The 19,091-nt window shown below is 40.8% G+C and overlaps 1 protein-coding gene across 3 annotated transcripts in view; it reads left to right on the forward strand.

Moving 5' to 3' along the window:
- The window catches only part of MYRIP (myosin VIIA and Rab interacting protein), a 176,952-nt gene that overhangs the window by 79,797 nt on the left and 78,064 nt on the right, over positions 1–19,091 (forward strand). The window contains exon 1 of one of the 3 annotated variants that reach the window (XM_088521088.1): positions 18,973–19,041. The exons of the other annotated variants lie outside the window; for them this stretch is intronic. Within the exon in view, the coding sequence (XP_088377214.1) occupies positions 19,022–19,041 (20 nt within the window). The 5' untranslated portion in view covers positions 18,973–19,021. Of the gene's footprint in view, positions 1–18,972; positions 19,042–19,091 lie in introns of those variants that run through there. 3 annotated transcript variants of the gene reach the window in all.

The raw sequence follows: 19,091 nt of genomic DNA on the forward strand, positions 1-19,091 counted from the left end.
GATTACTAATTGACTTGAGGTGTTCATTTCTTCTGTATGCATTTGCTGCCTTTCAGGTTTTCTCATGCTTTATTTGTGCAACTACCAAGCTTCGGCAAAAAACAGCTGATAGTGCGATCATTAATGCCAAGAGTACAGGTATTGGGCAGCCTGTGCTACACGCATTCTGTGGGGCCATGATGTGCACAGTCGGCTGTTGTTTTCAGTGCCTGGCCTTGGAAATGCTGTCTTAGAAATGGTTTGGTGTCAAGCAAAACATGTGCAGGTCAGGAAGTGTCTCCCCACTGCAGACTGCAGCCCCTGCTTAGGCCCACATGGCTTTATCTTCTCTGTACTTTTCACAAGGAGAGAAAACTATATCCATGTTGTATGACCCTCTGTCATAGTTAGCTTTTCGCAAAAGTTATTTCCACAGACCACATATAATTAATATTTTTTGTGCTAAATCCTATTATTTTTATCACCCTCTATAGGATCAGAAGCCTTTTATAGCCCCTTAGTGTATTTTCCTCCAAAAGATTTATCCTGTTAACTGTGAACAGCTACCCAATTATGTGTGGATATCCTTAGAAAGCATTATAAATGCTGTGGTTAGTATAGGTGTTTTTTTCTCTGGGTAATAATATTGGAAGTCCTCCAAACTTGTAGCCACTAGCTGTGAACAGCAATAATAAATGTGTATCTCTCCTCTATCTAATGTGCTCAGCAATCAAGGGTAGTATCCTCTTAAAAGGCTCTTGTGTTACCACAGAAGTTAAAGCGGGAATTCATTTTGTTGTTTTTAAAACCCTTAACCAAGCCAATAAATAGATCCCTCAAGGCTCCTATTCTTTAGACCCATCTCTCACTTGAAGTAGACGGTGAAGCACTTAGTGCTTAGTATCTTCAATAAGAATCTGTGAGGTTGTGCATTTACGTATTTCAGAGGAATTTCAGAGTAACTCATCCTGCTTCTGCGACCTGGAAGAAGAAAAAAAAAAAAAAAAAAGAGAGAGAGTAGTGGAGGAAGCAAATGCCTTGTCCTTCTTCTGCCAAAGGCAAGGAGTGTTCTCTAAATCTGTATACAAAATGGAAAAACTGGCTTTCTTGTCCAGTAGTTGTACTACTACTTTGTAGTAGTTTATCTCTTCTGCTCCCAGCCTTTCTTGAAGCCTTTCTCCAGATGTGGGTGCTGGGGCCTGGCTGGCTGGATTATTGTGCTTATCATATCCTCCACCTCCTCAGCTTTCAAAGCACGACTCTACACTTGTGCATCAGGAAAGAGGCTGGTAACCAGCCCGCATTATCTGCACTGGAAGAACATGTGATTCCCTTTCCTACCTTTCGTCTCATCTGCACCTTGTGCAGCTACAGCCATCCAGGGGAATGTCTTTTTCATTTCAGCTGAGGAGGTAACACAAAGCCTTCTTATTTATTTTTATCTCAAATAAAATCACTTCAATTTAGAAACCATTCATAACCTGAAGTTGTTTTTGAGTTAAAATCTCCACAAGTTTCAGGTTGTTCTACCATTTCTTTGGTGAAACAGTTTCAGAAGTGAAGACTGGATTTTGACAGTGCTTAAAAACTTATAGCATGGATTTATAACATGCTTGGGAATTTCTTTGGTGAAATGTTTTCATCAGAAAGCTGAGATAATAAAAATGGAGATTCTCTACAGGCACATACTTGTTTCGATTAGAAAGTGATGAGGTCCAACACAGAATTTTTGATGAGGAGACTTTGAGAGATCCGAGTTCAATTGCCTGAAATACAAGAGCAGAAGTTCAAACCTTTCCTCTGAATCAGACAGATGAGTGAATTTCCCTGTATCTGACAACGGATTTGTCATATTTGTCTTTTGTTCTGTCCACAGCCTCCCTGCATATTTAAAACTTATGAGTTTAAGGAAGGGAGCACAGAATGGTTTTCAAATTTTGTCGTGCTTGTAGAGTGCCAAGTGGGAATCACTGACACATTTTGGAAGCCAGCTGTTTTGTTAATCCCATTCTGTGTGGGCTGTTTTGGGGAACAGGTGATTTTTCTTCCTCAGCTGAATTCTTTCTCTTTGGGGAAATAATTTTTGTAAGGTAGCGAGATGGCCTTTGCTGCTTTATCTGTAATAGTGTTTGCCCTGGTCATTTCGATTTGAACTTTAATGTGTTATAAAACTTACAGATATAAGTTGGTGAATGATATTCCTTGGTAATACATGGAAGTTAGATGTCAATACCGATTCTCTTAGACCTCATATTTGCCTCTGCCCATTGATAAGAAGACTGAGAGGTGCTTCTCCAGATCTCAGTTTGAGAGGAGCTTCCTTCTCCCTTCTTCAGGCTCTCAGAGCATAATTACTGGTGACTGAGAGAGTTCATTCTGTTGAGGAATATTTTGTTTCATCATCCATCAGATTTTGAAGGGCTAGGGGAGGTTAATTTGGTATATAACACAGCACAGTTCACTGTCTTCAATTTGCTCATGGCAGCATCAGGCTCTGTGCTCCTGGTTTTCACAGGCAGGTCATTCAATGATACTTGGAATGAAGACTGGAGCATGGAAACTTGAAAAAATGCTTGTGTGATAGAAGAAATCACTGTAAAGCATGGTAGAAGTGGTGTCAGTAGTCACAGTTGTGACTGCTCTCGCTGATTTGCTGTGCTTCATAACCTAGGGGACTTCTTAGATTCTCAGTATCTCAGCTAGTTGTAGTTGTCAAAAGCACTTTGGATCTCTGGTAAGATAAGCGAATTAATACCTGTTAGAGGCAAGGAAGGATTTTATGACTTGTTTATCCAAGCCTGTTTCAGTGATAGCAGTGCATACATCCAACAGAGTACATCTGACAAGAGCTGCTTTTGGAAATTGTCTTGAAAAAAAGAAAAGAAATTGTAGGATGTTGTAATACATGGAGGTGCCCACTGTGAACTACATTTTGTGTGCTGCTGCCCTGTGTTTTGGAAATCCCAAGGCATTCATTTCTGGCAGGAAATAATTCTGTTAAATGTTTAGTAGTGTCCTACTTGCTACCTAAGTAGAAGATTCTGGCAAGAGAAATACTGACAAAATAAAGTGAAAGGAGATTGAAAAATTAGTTATGTAATATGTCAATGATTTCTGACTGGCAATTAAATAGAACATGTCAATAAAAGGTTGGTAGCACTGGAGAATAATGCTCAGGATTTTGAGCAATATTTCTAGTATATAATTTGCAAATTGGTTGACAAAATACCTGCCCAACAGATGCCACATACTACCATATTCCAATACTTATTATAACTTGTTCAAACAAAACCAGAACACCGGTTATCTAGCTAGCTATGATTTTACAATATATCTGTTTCCTTAAGAGTCTTTTAAAAATAAAATAAGAGGAAAATTGGCCAAAAAACCCATATTTTATCCTTCCTCATATGTTTGTGAGGGTACCACAAAGGCCAGCTGCTCCCTAGGGGACACACAAGAGCTACGGGGGGCTCCCTGGGTTGACAGGACAGGGGCCTCACCAGCCAGGACCCATCGTAGGGCTCCCAAGCAAGGGAGCGGGGCAGGTTGGAGGTGGTAGCTGGGGTCAGTCCAGAGCCCGCGTAAGTCTGTGATGATGAAGCAGGTTCAACATGAAAGAAAGGGCTGCACAATAGATTATGCAGGGAGGGCAAAGGTAGCACTGCTGCAACTTGAGCCTTCTTGAAGGTCAAGAGTCAGTAAAACTTTATTAGCACGTTTTGGTCTTGGCCCCTAGCACAGGATATCGCTGCATTTTCATTTAGGCCTGCTCTTTAGGATGGTCTCTGACAATAAGATTGTAGACTAGTTCAGGTTGGAAGGGACCTCTGGGGATCTCTAGGGCAACTTTTTTCTCAAAGCAAGTCCAAGTAGGTTGCTCAGGGCAAAGTCCATTAGGTTTTGAATATCTCCAAGGATGGAGATCCCCCAGTCTCTCAGGGCCTCATCAGAGTGTTTGACCATCCTCATGGAAAAAAGTGTTTTCCTGTATCTAATCATAATTTCCTGTGTTTTAGCTACTTTAGCTTTGTCCCATCCCTGTGCACCTCTGAGAAAAGTCTGGCACTTTCTTCTCTACACCTTCCATTACCTAATTGTAGACAACTCCCTGAGCCTTCTCCTAAAGCTGAACAAACTCAGCTCTTTCAGCATCGACTCATGTGTCATGTGGTTCAGCACCTCAGATACCTTGGTGGCCTTCCCCTAGACTCACTCCAGTATATCAGTGTCTTTCAGGTTTTGAGAACACTTGAAGTGTTCTCACACCCAAGTGTTGTGAGTCAACTTTTAAGTGCCAAATAGAGGGGAAGAGCTCCTTATTCAATCCACTGGTTCCACTTTGGCTATTACAGTCCATACCCTCAGCAGTACGGCTACAAGAGGACTATGGGAGATGGCTGGGACCCAATTCTTGGACAGTTATAGAATCATAGAATGCTTAAGGTTGGAAGGGACTTCTAGAGGTCATCTAGTCCAACCCCCCTGCACACGCAGGCTCACCTAGAGCACGTGGCACAGGACTGCGTCCAAGCGGGTTTTGAAGATCTCCAGAGAAGGAGACTCCACAACCTCTCTGGGCAGCCTGTTCCAGCACTCTGTCACCCTCACTGTTAAAGAAATTTTTCCTTAAGTTCCTGTGGAACTTTTGATGCTTCAGTTTGTGGCCATTTCCTCTAGTTCTGTCGGTGGCCACCACTGAAAAGAGGCCAGCACCATCCTCCTCGCCGCCTCCCTTGAAGTACTTGTAGACACTCATTAGATCCCCTCTCAGCCTTCTCTTCTCCAGGCTGAACAGGCCCAGCTCCCTCAGCCTCTCCTCACAGGGCAGATGTTCCAGGCCCCTGATCATCCTTGTAGCCCTGCGCTGGACTCTCTCCAGTAGCTCCACATCCCTCTTGTACTGTGGAGCCCAGAACTGGACACAATACTCCAGATGCGGCCTCACCAGGGCTGAGTAGAGGGGCAGGATCACCTCCCTCGACCTGCTGGAGACGCTCTTCTTAATGCAGCCCAGGATCCCATTGGCCTTCTTGGCCAGGAGGGCACACTGCTGCCTCATGGTCAACTTGTCATCCACCATGACACCCAGGTCATAGCTGAGCTCATAACTTAGGTCTCATATGGCATAAAAAAAAAAAAAAGAGAGAGGCCATGTGCTATTTAGGAAGTGATTGTAGCTACCTGAAAATTGAATACCCAGTACTTCTCCATGACTTTGCAAAAAAAGAGATTGAAGGGGAAAAAAGGGAAACAAACAAAAAAAAGAAATCTGAAGCTTCGCACTTTCTTGAGCTCACTGTGTTTTGACAGTAGAAATAATAGATGCCAAATAAACTTCTCAAGTGATAAGCCTGTGTTAGTTACAGTAATCGCTTCTAAAATAATCTGCAAGTGCAGTAAGGAAGGGGTTGCAGGATGGATATCCCCTTTCTTCTGAGATAGCCAGCAGTCCAGCCCTGCAAGTTCTTTTGAGAGTTTGTTGCAGATCTGCTGACTTTCAAAGAGACACTGGCCGTGGTTAAATAAGTGTACATGTAAATTTCTGAAGGCTTGGGCCGAGTTTGGCAGTGTCCGTCCCAGAGCTGTAATTGCACAGATGCATCCGTTACTGCTGTTCAAGAATCATGTGGTGGAATTACTACCTCAAAATTCCGGGCTTAGCTCCTACTTTGCCTTCAGATCATCACTGGCTGAAGGCAGCTGGCTCCACCTATGTGTGTCTTTGTTCCTCGCTAGTAAAACAGAATAAATGATGATAATTCTTTTATATGCTTAGTACAGAGCTTGTCATGGAAGGATTAATTCTAAATTCTGTCTGAATCTTGGGTACAGCCAATAGGTGCTAGTAGAATATGAATATGAATTATCAGCAGTTCCAAAATCTGTCACGGTGTGTAAGTCAGTTACCTTCCAGTAAGCAGAGTTTAGCCTTTGCTAAGACTAAGTCCAAGCTGCATAATCTTTGCTAATTTTTGTCACAAAAATATTCTGCTTTTTTCAGTTAAAATTTAGAGATCCATATTTTAAAAGACACATAAATGTTTGCATTGCAAAGAAAGCTGTTGTCCCAACATTACTTAAGCTGAAAAGTGTCTCAGAATTACTTTTTTTTTTTAATTGAAAGTGAATTTATGCAATTTGGACAAAGCAAGACCATGGCTTCTGAGTTGTGTTGGATCTCAGGAGCTGTCTGATATTTTTACACTTTTCATTTAGTTATAAAGTCATCATCGTGGCCTCCAAAATTATTTGGACACTTTATTTTACTGGATGATTGCTGATGCTGAATCTGTACATTTCAAGTGTGTACTTTGAATGGGTTATGAAGGGCAGAAGAACTTGAAATCAAAACACAGCTTTCATATTTGCAAAGTAGAAAATGAATATGATGTTTCTGGTACAGAAAAAAATATTTTTCATGTCTTTCTATGTCTTATATAACAGGTATGTGGAAAGACTAATAGATAATTAAATTTATTTACAGTCCATGCAGTAAATGATTTTTTGTTACTCTGTAGGTGGCCGATTTCATTAGATGGTGAAATCAGATGCAGACCTATATTCCTATCTACGACTTGCTCACCTTTTGATGTTGAGGAATTCACCCTGCCTTTGGCTTTTTTTGTTCCATTTCAAGAGACAGCACTATCGCCACCTTAATAAAAGGATGCTAATGTGGGTTTAGTATAAATAGTGTTTTACTTGAGGTCATATAGACCTGGAGTGTTTGATTTAAAAAAAGAAAAAACAAAAAACATAAAACACACACAGACACACACAAAAAAAAAAGCAAAAATGGTTGTGAGAAGCTCCATATAAAAAAAAATCCAGGTTTTGCAAGGCACCAGGCTCTGATAACTTTACTTCAAAATGAATCACAGGTATGCCGTCTACTTGGGTAAAACATTTTAAAGCCTTTCTCCTCCAGTCTACTTTTGTGTTAGTCATACTCTTTTTTCCAGGAGTGCTCTGTAGACTGACAGAATATGAGTTTGGAGGAGGATGTTTCAAGGCGGAAAATCTTACGTTACTTGTTTCACTGGTGGATGGGATAACCCAATAGGTTGGGCCAGAATTGGAAAGGCATCAAGAAAGCTTAGATTTGCTTCCCTATTTGCTTCAGGCAATAGTTTAGCATAGACTTGGTGCATCTGCCATGAGACCCAAACAAAACATATACTTTTAATAGCTGAACATTACTGTTGTTTTTGCAACACAGTGTTTTTCTGTGGTAGTGCAATTGAACCTCAGATATGCCTGTGGGCAAAGCAGCCTTTCCAGTCCAAGCGACTGGCAAGTGAAAGCTGCGGTGAACTCTCTGGTAAATTCTCTTGGTTGATACCATAGCAGATGGGAAGTGTAGTCATGATCAGAAAAAAAAAATCAACAAAAATAAAGCCTTGCATTTGCTGATGGGAAACACCTCCTCCATAGTAGCTGTCTTTAGATACTACTGGATTTCATGGTTTTAATAATATTTTTATTAGTGAGACAAAATCCAAAACTGGTGCTCTTCTCCGAGTTACCACACAGATGATGTTTCTCATACAATACTAATTAACAGTCTAGTTAAGATCTGTGAGTGAAGTTAATGGATTTGGTTAAAACTGGACAGCTGATGCATCAACTATTAATATTCTCTTCTGATGAGTTTTTTTGAGTTATGATTTCTTAAATCATAACAGATTCTGTTCGTACAAATGGCTATGGGCACGCTAACACAAATAGCAACATCTCTTGTCCTTTCTCTGAGGATCAGCTGGAGAAGTTTACAGACACGATGCATCTGGGAGCTGGGGGCAGGAATAAGAAGAGCTCTGTTTAAGTGAGTCAGGACTCTAAATCATTTCCATTTAGCATGGTTTGCAGAAATATAGCAAACCAGCATATATCCAAAACGTTCCGTCCTGCACATTACTGCTTTCGCTGTTACAACCTATGGAAAATAAAGTCATGTTGCAAAACAGATCAAGCCATTCATTTGAAAGATCTAGGACATTGCTTAAAGGTTCTCTGGGTGGTGTAAGGAAATTGTTATTTAAACAATGTGGACAGAATTGCCCTTATCCCTTGCTTTTTCCTGTAAGGAATAAATAATTCTCAGATGGGGCAGAAAATCTGCTGCTTTCAAGAATGGTCCCAAGTGGTACTTGGCTAGTGAGGATTTCCTCAGCAGGGAGAAGTTCCTCATAAACCAAACAGGAAGGTACAACTGTTGTGCCATGGTTTTGGGAAGGTTTCCTCTAGCATAAAATGCCTTTCTCTGCAATGGCAGAAATTCTAGCAAAATTAAAATGCTAAGTAGCTTGACTGCATTTCCCTGTGATGCGGCTTTTGTTAATCCCCTCAGAGCAGCAAGATACTGGTTGCTTATCTAAAAGGGTGTGTGTGTGTATGGTGGAGTGGGGGAAGAGGAGAAATTAAGACAAGCACAAAATCCTCCCTTTTCCTCATTTAAAATGACTGGCTTTCAATAATGTACCACCTTCCCCGGAGGATTCTTGTGTTCGGTACTACTGAAAACCAGAGCCCTGAGAACTTTCGAGCCTGAGAATTGAAGCTCACTGGCAGGGTACAGTTTCAAATGGAAAAATGCTCCCTTCCGATGCAAATCTCATAGGTTTCTTCTGCTTTTAATTCTTGCTGCATAATTGTGCCCAGAGGCTTCTGTAGAATTATCTAAAATCTGACCATTGCCCTAAGAATAAACGTAGCAGTTGCTGCTTTCAGAGTCTGCAGAAAATGAAATGTTTTCGACATTATCCCCGTTGCTGGGATTTACTAAGAGAGTGGTACTTTTTGACTAATAATTAAAGAAGGGGGAGCATCATGGGACACTGGTGGGTCTAAGCTAAGTTAATTCAAGCTGACATCAAAATCGGAATAAGCTTTGTTTTTGCCTATGAAAGGGAGTTATATCATGACACTTTTACTTTTTTTCCTTAAACAAATTGCTAATTTAGTCTGTGTGGTTTTACAAAAGAAAAATAAATTTTCAGAACTGTAATATGTTTCCTGAGGGAGCGTTACCAAACTACATTATCACTTTTTTTTTTTTCCTGTTCTCCTAAGTTACATTAAAGTTTGGTTACAGAATACCTCAGCCTTTTAACTAGCTTAGGCAAAGCCTTTGCAAAAATTTGTTTCAGGTTCTGTATTTCATTTGATGCCAAGTGTTTAGTTGTGTCTAAATGAGTTTTCCATGTATTTGCAACCTGCTTTTTCTTCATTACAGGATGAACACAAAAAAATTGCAATTTGCAATTTTAAAAAATCCACAGTGCTGCTCTCAGAGAAATGGAAAAACACTAAGAAACTAAATCTGCCTTTCAGAGTCATCATCTAATGTGATCATGTGCTGCTGCTTTAGTTTATGTAAATAAATATTCATTAGCATCATCTGTGAAATGTTACTTGATGTTATTATGCTAGTACTGTTTGTGCTTCCATAATTGAAGTTCAAATGAATTTAAAATTTGAAGTTGAGCTTCAAGTACTTCGTTATACCAGAGGGATACTTCATATTACTTCTAGGATTACTAAATATATTTAGGGATTTGAAGTAAATATTCTGAAACTTTATAAATATCTTGATTAATTTAAATTTAATGTGATTTCAGAATCATTTCTGTCCATCACATAGAGCAATGACAGAACAATGCAGACTGCTCAGACTGCTGATTTGCTAAATAAGTGTAACCTTTTGCAGTTGTTACATTGCAAGTAGGTCATTGGTTTTTTTGCTCTTCTGTATAATTGACAGCTTCTTTCTGAGCAGAGGAACTAAAACATAATTTTCACTGTCACAAGCTCTTAAAATCTCCTCTGTCTCCCAAAATGACTCCCAAGTACTCTTACATTCAATTGTCATTGCTCACTATCTCTCAAAAGGCCTAAGTCTAGGCCTGTTGTTGAGAAGACGGTGACCCTTGCTTTAGACTGTCCCTGGCATCTGTCAGGATAGGCATGTCCATGTAGTGTTCACAAACAAAGCATAATTTTTTTCTGTCATAATAGTGTGGGAATGAAATTTTTTTATTATTATTTTAATTTTATAAATCCAACCTGAAATTGCAAGCCTTAAATGTTTACCCTGTTGGTGGTGTGTTTGAGTAACTCTGCTTTGCAGTAACATACCTTAAGGTAGATGTATCTCTTTGTTGGTCTTAGTTGGCCTTTCTGTTGATGGGGTTTGACATAGGTTTGAAAATTTTTTTTTACATGACTTTACTGATATATACTCTCAAGTGCAACACTATAATAGCCTAAAGTAGGTCTAAAAAATTAAAACAAGGAGTTGAAATTACATCCAGAAACAATTTGACAACTTAACTGCCCAACAAAATACTTGAAATCCCAGCCTGTAAACAGAAGTTCAGATGTTAATAAAACTAAATGCAAATGCACAGGCAAGTAACTGTATGCAGAGAATAACTTAGGTTTTCCAGAGCTAGTACTTTCCTTCATGTACTTTAGATACCTGCTATTTAAAACTTGACCTATTTTCCTAGAGATTTTCCATTCATCTTTGCTGTCAGACATTTCCATGGTAAGATTTCATTTTTCTCTTTATCCTTTCCTTACCTTGAAATGTAATAGTTGGTTATTATTGAAAAAGAAAAGATACAGTTCAGATGGACCTTGGTGGTCTGGGATGCTTTTATTGGAATTATGTTCTATCAGCTAATACAGTAGTTTTATTTTTGCATGAATAGTGATATAGTTATCTTTTCACTTTTCTTTTTGAAATATTTATACCATTCTTTAGAAACTACAAAAAAGAAGAAAATCATTGGGATTGTTTAAAGATGAACTAATGCCTATCTCCCTGGCACATAACGATATTTAAAGAGCATTTAAGCTGTAGAAGAGAGCACAGGAAAATTATGAAATGCAATACTCAATGAAGGCTGTCTATGAAGAGGTATCTCATTGTAAAGTTTCTGAGTGTATGATTTTTACCAGCTTATCCACCACACATCTGCCCTGCTATGTTCCCACTGTGGGGATAAAGAACAAACAACAACAAAAAACTGCTAGTGAATTACTAGTGAATAAAACATTTGCTTTGTTTGATACAGAAATTGGAAAGAATGTGGTCGATAAGCCCAAACTGCCCTGGAGAGCCAGCTTATATTCCTGAAGAGGATTCACAGCTTCGGTAGTCTGCATATGAAGGAAAAACACAGATCTTCCTCATTTGCCACTAGGCTAAGACACCTACAGGTGTCTTTAGCAAGGTCAGCGTGTTTCCGCACACCCTGCGTGACTTTGGCACTTGAGGCAAGAGGCCTAGTAAGTTGTTGTCCTCTGGGCAGCAGTGTGAGAGGAAAGCAGGACACTTCGTTGCTTTGTTTCCCAGAGATCTGTCAACAGCAGATGACTCGGGCTCTGCTGCTGGCTCTGCAAGAGCGCAGGCTGAAGTGAGCACCCGCTTCCTCCTGCAGTTTGTATTTGTGTGTGTGTGCGTGATCCAGAGTGTGTTAGCAGAGTATCTGATTTTCCACCAGTGCGACATATTCTCAGTGTATGTGTGGAGGACTTTGGGTGGAACTGGGGAAAACTGAGTCGAGATGCTTAGTTTCCTCTGAACTGTAGCATGGTTTCTCAAAACCATGTATTTTTGCCAGATTTTGTGCACTTTCATGGGGGCATGCAGCCTTTCCTATGTCTGTATCAGTGCTGGCCTCCACTGCAGACTAAGCTCGCCAGTGTAATTTTCTCATGGGAAAGAGCACATTCATTAGCTTCATTCTTAGAAACTGCAGAGCCACCTCGATATTTTCTCAAATGTTCCAGCTAAGGTACATTTCCAGAAGAGCCCATTTTTTTCAGAGGAGTTCAAGTTTATCAAAGTAATGAACAGCAGATAGGTGTGTGTCAGCTAAACTTGGCAGTGAGTTACAAGCCAGTTTGTCATATGCTTCAGACCTCAGCTGCATGCGCCCCAACAGCCACATAGGTAACTTATTTGGAGCACACTTCCTATAACTGATTAGTTTCATTTATTTCTGTGTGATTTCATAGCTTGTTTTGCTAATCATTTCGCCCCTTTTATGCTTAGAAGATAACTGCATTACAGGGTATATTTATCTTTCTCTGCATTTCGCCAGAAATCCGCAAGGGAGACTTCCCTGCACAAGAGAGGTGCCTGTGAAGATGCCACATTGCCTTGCAGCCATATGACGCTGTCATAATTCTGTCAGTTTTGCAAAGTGGTTTCATTTCAAAGCATTAAGAAAGCAGCAGGTGCTGGAAGACAGCGGGGAGCAAGACTGTTGCTTCAGTTCTGAGCACTTTTGTTCCCTGTTTTCATTAACAGCAGTGGGGAAGATGGGTTTCTTCATCTCGCTGAATTCCTGAGGATACTAGATGTATCCTATAAAAACAACCCTGTTTCATGTCTGTAAAGGGCTACGTCACTATAATTTTTTAAATACCGGTGGGAAGGTTTTCTTTCCAATTCAGAAATGAATTTATTATGCAGGTACAAAACAAAATCTTGTATCTACAGCACTGCTCTGTGACACAGGAAGTTCTGGCTTCACAGAGTTTGCCACAGACTCACCAGAGTGAGGTCTGTTTGTTCATTTTGAAAACGGCAAAGAGAGTAGGTTCTGGAAATACTCAGATTTGAACCATACTGAACTAAAATCCACGTGCAACTTGAAGTATGTGCGGGATTCTAGGTCATGCAGACAGGAAGCCAGAACTTTGGTTTTCCTACTTCACTAAACTTAATTATTTTACAAATCCTTATTTTTGAGCTTTAACATTTCACTAAATTTGTTGCAGTTATTGTGTTCCAACAGATTTACACTACATAAATTCCCTGAGCTTGTTTCTCCAACTCTAGTTTGACAATGTTATATTCTGAAATGTCACTGTGCTGTGAGGAGTACAACAGGAAGTTAGTGTTGCCATAGCCACAGTTTTTAGTATCTGACTTGAATTTTAATAAGACCTGTTCATTTACCAACACTGTCATTGTAATAATGAAGTCAATATTTTAGCTTGTATCAGATGCATTCTATTTTTAAATATAGTAAGATCCTTGGGGGGGAAAAAAAAAAGTCTTCAAGTGAGGGATCTTTCTGCTTCTGACAAATGCAGTGGTCGGGTATGAATATTGCCATTTGCTTGTAGATGCCTATATGAAATAGAAAATGTCCAAATAAGAAATGAAAACTCGTAACTATTTGGTTGCCACAGTAACAGAAGGTCCCATAGCCCTTCTCCAGTCTTGAGATCCTAACCTTAAATCTTCAAAATTACTCTTTCTGAGCCATATTTCAGAAGCAAAGGGTTTTAAGATATTTTTATAAGTACTTTTTTTAAAGTTAGTAGATTTAATTTCTGTGAGACCTTTTAATCCTCTTCCTAATTTAAATAAGAGGGTACTGATGTAAGAAATTGCAATTACTGATATTTACTATATTGTTTTCTATTAGCACCAATGAGCTGATGGGTTTTATGCAACTGTATAAGAAGACGCACTGCTTCCTCCAAATACAGAGCAGGATATGCACACAATTCTGAAAAGCTTTACCTGTAGATAATTCCATTTAAGAAATGCTCATCAATCTTAGGGCTTCATCACTGAAGGAATCCAGGCAGAGTTTGACATGCAGAATCGTGGAACTGTTTCTGCCATTTACCTTCAAAAAGATTTTATGTTTGGCATATCCTGTGTATCCTAGAAGTAGATACGCAGAAATCCGTATCATAGACATACAGAACGCTAGATAAAGTCATACTAGAAATAATGAATTTTTAGTACTTGAAGAAATAAACTCCTTATGCTTTTTTCAAGGTAGAGCAAGTACTAAAGATCACTGCTTAATAATGTGTTGAAATCTGTTTCCTTATTGCTTCAGATGTTACAGCATTTTTAACAATGGTAAATAATAAAATATTTAAGGTATTTTCCTTCTGTTACTTTTAAGCATGATATTCTGACATACTTCTGTTTCTGAAAATGATGCTGTATGTTTCCTGACTTAATAGGTAGAGTATTGATGCACCCAGAATGTCCTGCCATTATGTTGACGTGTGTAATTGAATTCTTCCTTCTGTTCTGCTAGGCTGGTGCGTGTGGCGGTTCCTCCTGCTGAGGACTACAAATATTATGTCATAAGCCCATGAGAGATCTGTTGGAAAAAAGTCCTGCTTCAATTTCACCCTGATGGAAGCTTCCCTGTTTCGCATTTGTGATGCCTAGAGTAATACCAACATGTAAGGGGTTTTTTTTGGAAGGAGGAGGACTGCACTGCAGCTTGGAGTGGTTCAAGATCTTGTTCAATTGTTCAGAAAAGTTCTGCACAAGGAAACTTATTCTCCTGGATTCAGAACTCTGGAAACCATATCCTCAGAATCCCAAATCACTCCTGGGTTTTTAATCCTTCTGCCCTTCTTTTTGGTTTCCTAACATAGCATTCCATATAGCTGGACTACTTGTCCAAACTTTACTCTGGAAGAATCAGCAGTTGTGAGATCCTTCAAAGTTGCAGTAACCCTTTTCTTCAGCAACAGGAGGGCAGTTGGTAATCATGATGTGCTTTCTAAACCCTGTGCCTAGGGGCCTTGCTTTTTTGCTTTCCTCTCTTAGCCAAAGTTTTTTGCAGTACTGCTTTTAAATGTGATTGTAGGGCTTTGATTAAAGCAACTCGGTGGAGAGACATGCCGTCATGTTTTATTTTTAAAAATGACAGCAGTGAAACAGAAATAACAATTTAATGTCACATCCACCATAGCAGAGTCAGTCTAGTGGAGGGAACAATGGGTTGACAATCACAGGGGTCAGCCTCTATTTTTGGTTCTCTAACTGCCTGCCTGGGTGGCCTTGGGCAAATGGCTTTCACCTCCCTGTGCTTCTGCTTCCCTTCCAACTCTCTGTCTGTCTTTTTCATTTAGATGATTAGCTCCTCCAGGCAAAGGATGTTTTTTGTTGTTTGTACAGTTCCCTGAGTCTTGTCTGAAGCCTTGGGGTCTCAAACACTGTAAGAATCATCATTCATATCAGCTTTACTACTTATCTCTGATATACAGATGCAAGAAGCCTAACCTTTGCAACAGGATGGTTGTTATGGGCACTTGTGTTAATGTACATCAGAGATACAAAACTGCAAGTCTTTTATTTCTGATGCATCAGACCTATCAAGCCTCTGGTGCTTAGATCAAGACTCCTGCAAGCATCGCTCCTGCTCTGTGACGCTGGCACTGCATGCACAGGAGCATGGCATGATCTGCACTGGTATGGGCAGTCCAGCCATGCGATGTGCTCAACTGGCCAGCAGTCTTCTGTTTGTTCAGGGGTAGGCAGAATATTCAGTGTGCCCTTGCTCAGGGCGACTTGAAGGTACTAGCTTTGCACATTGAAGTTAGCAAACCAGCATGTACACCAGTAACCAGCTGCTAGAAAGGTAAATGACACAAGTGTCCTGGGAATGAATGACTTTTCCCTTCAGCTGACTTGTTAGAAGCCTCTGCATTCAGCCACAGAGAGTGTTTTGGTTTTGAAAGTCTGTCAGCAATTGCATTGGCCTTTTTGACAGAGAGTTCCCACCTGCACAGATGCTTTTAGCGCAGGGAACGCTCAGCAGACCCTGCTTTCGCCTGCTCATGAACAGTGAGCGTCTCCCTCCCCTCCAAGCACCAGCCCCTTCCCCTTTCTCATTCTGTGTCTCAGCCTGGCTCCGTCAGTCACTAGCACAGTACTCCCACCCCAGCTTGCATTACTTGCTTTTCCTTTCTGGAAAGCTGTCAACAGTTTGCATTTGCTGACAACATGATGATGTTGGGGTTTTCTTCTTTACATGTTACATGAGGTTGCTGACAGATGTGATTTTGTTATGGATCTTACCATGTTTTCCCTTAAAGCTTCTCAGGTTCCACAATGATGGAAATCTCAGGTTTGCCTTTTAGAAATAGTCCTGATGCTCAACTCTAGGACAGAAAATATGAATCCTAAAGGCCAGAACATGTTTAGTTGATTTCTTGAACTCTGATGAGGTTTTTGAAAGGCTTGGGCTTACAGTGCTCATTACATAAGGCAGCAGAGAAGCGGTAACCTGCTGCCACCCACTGTCCATGCCATTTTAGTCATGCAGAACACCCACCTGCCAGAGCACTCTCACGAGGGGGCTGGATCTCATTTCTTGCTGGAGCAGCAACACGTGGTCTTCCCGGGTGGTTGGGGGATACGTTCTCCTTCCAAAGCGTGATAGGAGCGTGATGATTTCACCAAGTGCATGTATAAGATGGGCAAGTATTATAATAGGATGTGTCAGTGAGTTTTTATTTGCATAGGAATTAGCGTATATAAACCACATCAGGATACAAGTACTCCCAGAGGGAAACTTTGGTGAACTATTATTACTAGGCTACAAAGTATTATTGTGTTTTTGCAAATACTATTAACAGAATAGTATTTTTAAAAAATGTAAGTAATGTTTTTAAATTATGAGTTCATATCGCTTAGAGCTGGATAATTCAAGTGGGGAAAGATAAGAGGCTGTGGAGTAGCTTGTTTAGAGATCCTTTTAAAAAAAATCTTCGTCTGTTAGCAATATATGCATGAGAACAGATCTTTCAGCCACCTGTTATTTAATGCAGAAGAGGGGATGGGGATGCCTTGGACTAGGTCTCAGGGACGTGCTAGGCCACCAGCCATGAGGCCCAGGCTGGTAACTGTGGCATGTGGGGCTGCAGGAAACCCCTGCGCTGCCCACTGGGCATCAGCTCCCCTCCGAGCACTGTCAGGGAGCTGCAGGAGATCATAGCAGGTGAGCGACCCTCATGGATAAAGCATGAGTTTAAAAAGCACAGGGCTTTTACCCTGCAGTTTCATGAGGGCTACATGAGCTTGGCCCCAATGATAAACAGTGTGATTTTTCTCTTTATTTCTAGCATGCATTCTGTGTGGGTTTGCAGTTTGTACGTGTAAGATAACCTTTCTCCTGTGTGGTCACTGAATATGCCATCCATGGGCTGTTAAGCAAAGCTGCCAAAGCACCTGCGAAGGGTTTTTAGCAGAGGCAATATTAAAGAATACAGTAGGAAAAATGGTGTTTGTAAAATTTAGAATCAAAAAAAAAAAAAGCACAAGTGAGTCTTGGGAACAGGTAGTAGAGCAAGACTGATTTTGCTGCTAGACCTCAGGCCAAAGCTGTTATCTCAATATTGCTGTTTGTCTCAAAGCACACATCATGTTGCAGCAGCAGCACCAGGGACGTGTTGATGTTGCTATTGGAAACTTAATATTTTGCTTTTCCTAACCTTGGCGATTTTAGCTGGCTCCCTGCGTTTGGTCTCACACAGCATCTCAGATCTTTTGTGTGTCTATCCTCAGAAGACCCCTGCGAAGCGGGGACGTACAGCCTGCCTGGGCTGTAGAGAGGAGCTGCTTCGTGAGCGCTTTCCTCCCTTGCTTTCCCTCACACCCCCTCCTTCGCTTCCACTAGCACTTGAGAAATCCTCCCGTTGTGCTACCGCAGGCTGCTCCTCCGAGCGCGAGCGGCATTTGCTGAGCAGGGAAGCGCCGTGTGAGAGGAGCCGCATACACTGCGCCCTCTCCCCGGCACAGCCCTTCGGTCCACCTGCAGCCCGAGGGTCGAGTTGCAGAAACTGGCAATGGGGGGTTTCTGCTCCCCCTTCCTCTTCCCCTCCGTCTGAAAATCTTACAGATCTTTACTCGGTAATGAAGAACACCTGTGTCGTGAATAAAATGTTCAGTGCAAAGTGAGAAATATACTTTAGGGGTGATTTATCCTGAGAGGAACATGAAAGAACAGGAATAGAGCGCAGTAACTACTCCAGGTAAATCTGCTTGCTTTCTTACCGTTTGTATTTCTGATACCCATATCTTTGTCTTGCATGATATTGAAATGAGGTGACTTCATTCCTTGTGTTGTGCATCACTGTCCCTGTAATGCAAGTCTGTCCGATCATAGCATCAAATGTGTGCTTTAATCATATTTTAATTGGCATTATCGTACACTGTTGTAAGAGATGGATGCTGAGAGGCAGAGAATATATAGGGAAAGACATCACAAAAATTTAAAGTTTCAGTTTTTGAACTTGTGACAATTGTATTTCTGAGCAGTGTTTATCTGGACTAGCTAGGGGGAGCTTTGTTTTTCCTAAAGGTGTTTTGATTTATGCTTACATTCATAATGATATTAAAAGACCTTTTCTAATAACTCAGTCCCAAAATGTAGGCTTAACAAAAAAAAAAAAAACTTGGCAACAAAGAGGCTTCTGTGAGTAAAGTAGTGTTTCTTATTAAATGTGAGAGTTAATAAAAATGTTTACTCACTGTTGTCCCTAGCACTGCTGAAATCCCAAGCGGTGCAGTGCTGCGTGGCTGCATAGGGGAGTGAACACAACCACAGCAGTAGTTTCCTGGGCAAGCAGAAGTGCTAAGAGCTCACTGATGTGAAGGAAACTGCTGATTGATTTAACAATCTGCTGCGATGATCCATGGTGTTCTTTGTTGCTGAGAGGACGTGTTTCCTCCAGCACTGCATTTCTGTCTTGACAGTGTTTTGACAAAGATTCTGTAGCACTTGTGTAGATGATCCCTCTTAATGCCTTTTAAATGTATTCCAGGAAAGCAGCATTAACACTAACCACTGTTTTCTACTGCTGCAGTCATAACATAGGGTTTACAAAACATCAATGTGAAGTCTTACCAGATGCATCACAGCATCTGTGTTGTGACGATGGAGCAATGATATGTTATCCCACTAACGTAGACAGAATCACAACTTCCAAAGTGAGCAGAAGCTGAAATGTTATTACATTGCCCATATTTAAGCTCAGGTAATGGGAGAATAGCTTCCCCCCCCCCCCACCCCCACCCCGGGTTCTGTCTTGTCAGCCAGTGCAGGTTCAAGTTCAGTTTCTTGTATATTTATTTCTGTCGCAGGATAGGGAAAAACCAATGCAGGCATACTTAAACAGTGAGCTGCTTTGGGTCACAGTGAAGCATATTCCTGTTCTTTTGTAATCCCCCTCATAGTGGTAGCAGCTCTAAAGGATGCAGTGTCTCTCCTGCAGGTATAATCAGACAAAGCTGATACTGTGCATGCTGTTACAGAGTACCTAGG

Source organism: Tinamus guttatus, unplaced genomic scaffold (genome assembly GCF_059628265.1).
Source record: "Tinamus guttatus ecotype Peru unplaced genomic scaffold, ASM5962826v1 Tinamus_guttatus_pri_ptg000115l, whole genome shotgun sequence".
Classification (NCBI taxonomy): Eukaryota; Metazoa; Chordata; class Aves; order Tinamiformes; family Tinamidae; genus Tinamus; species Tinamus guttatus.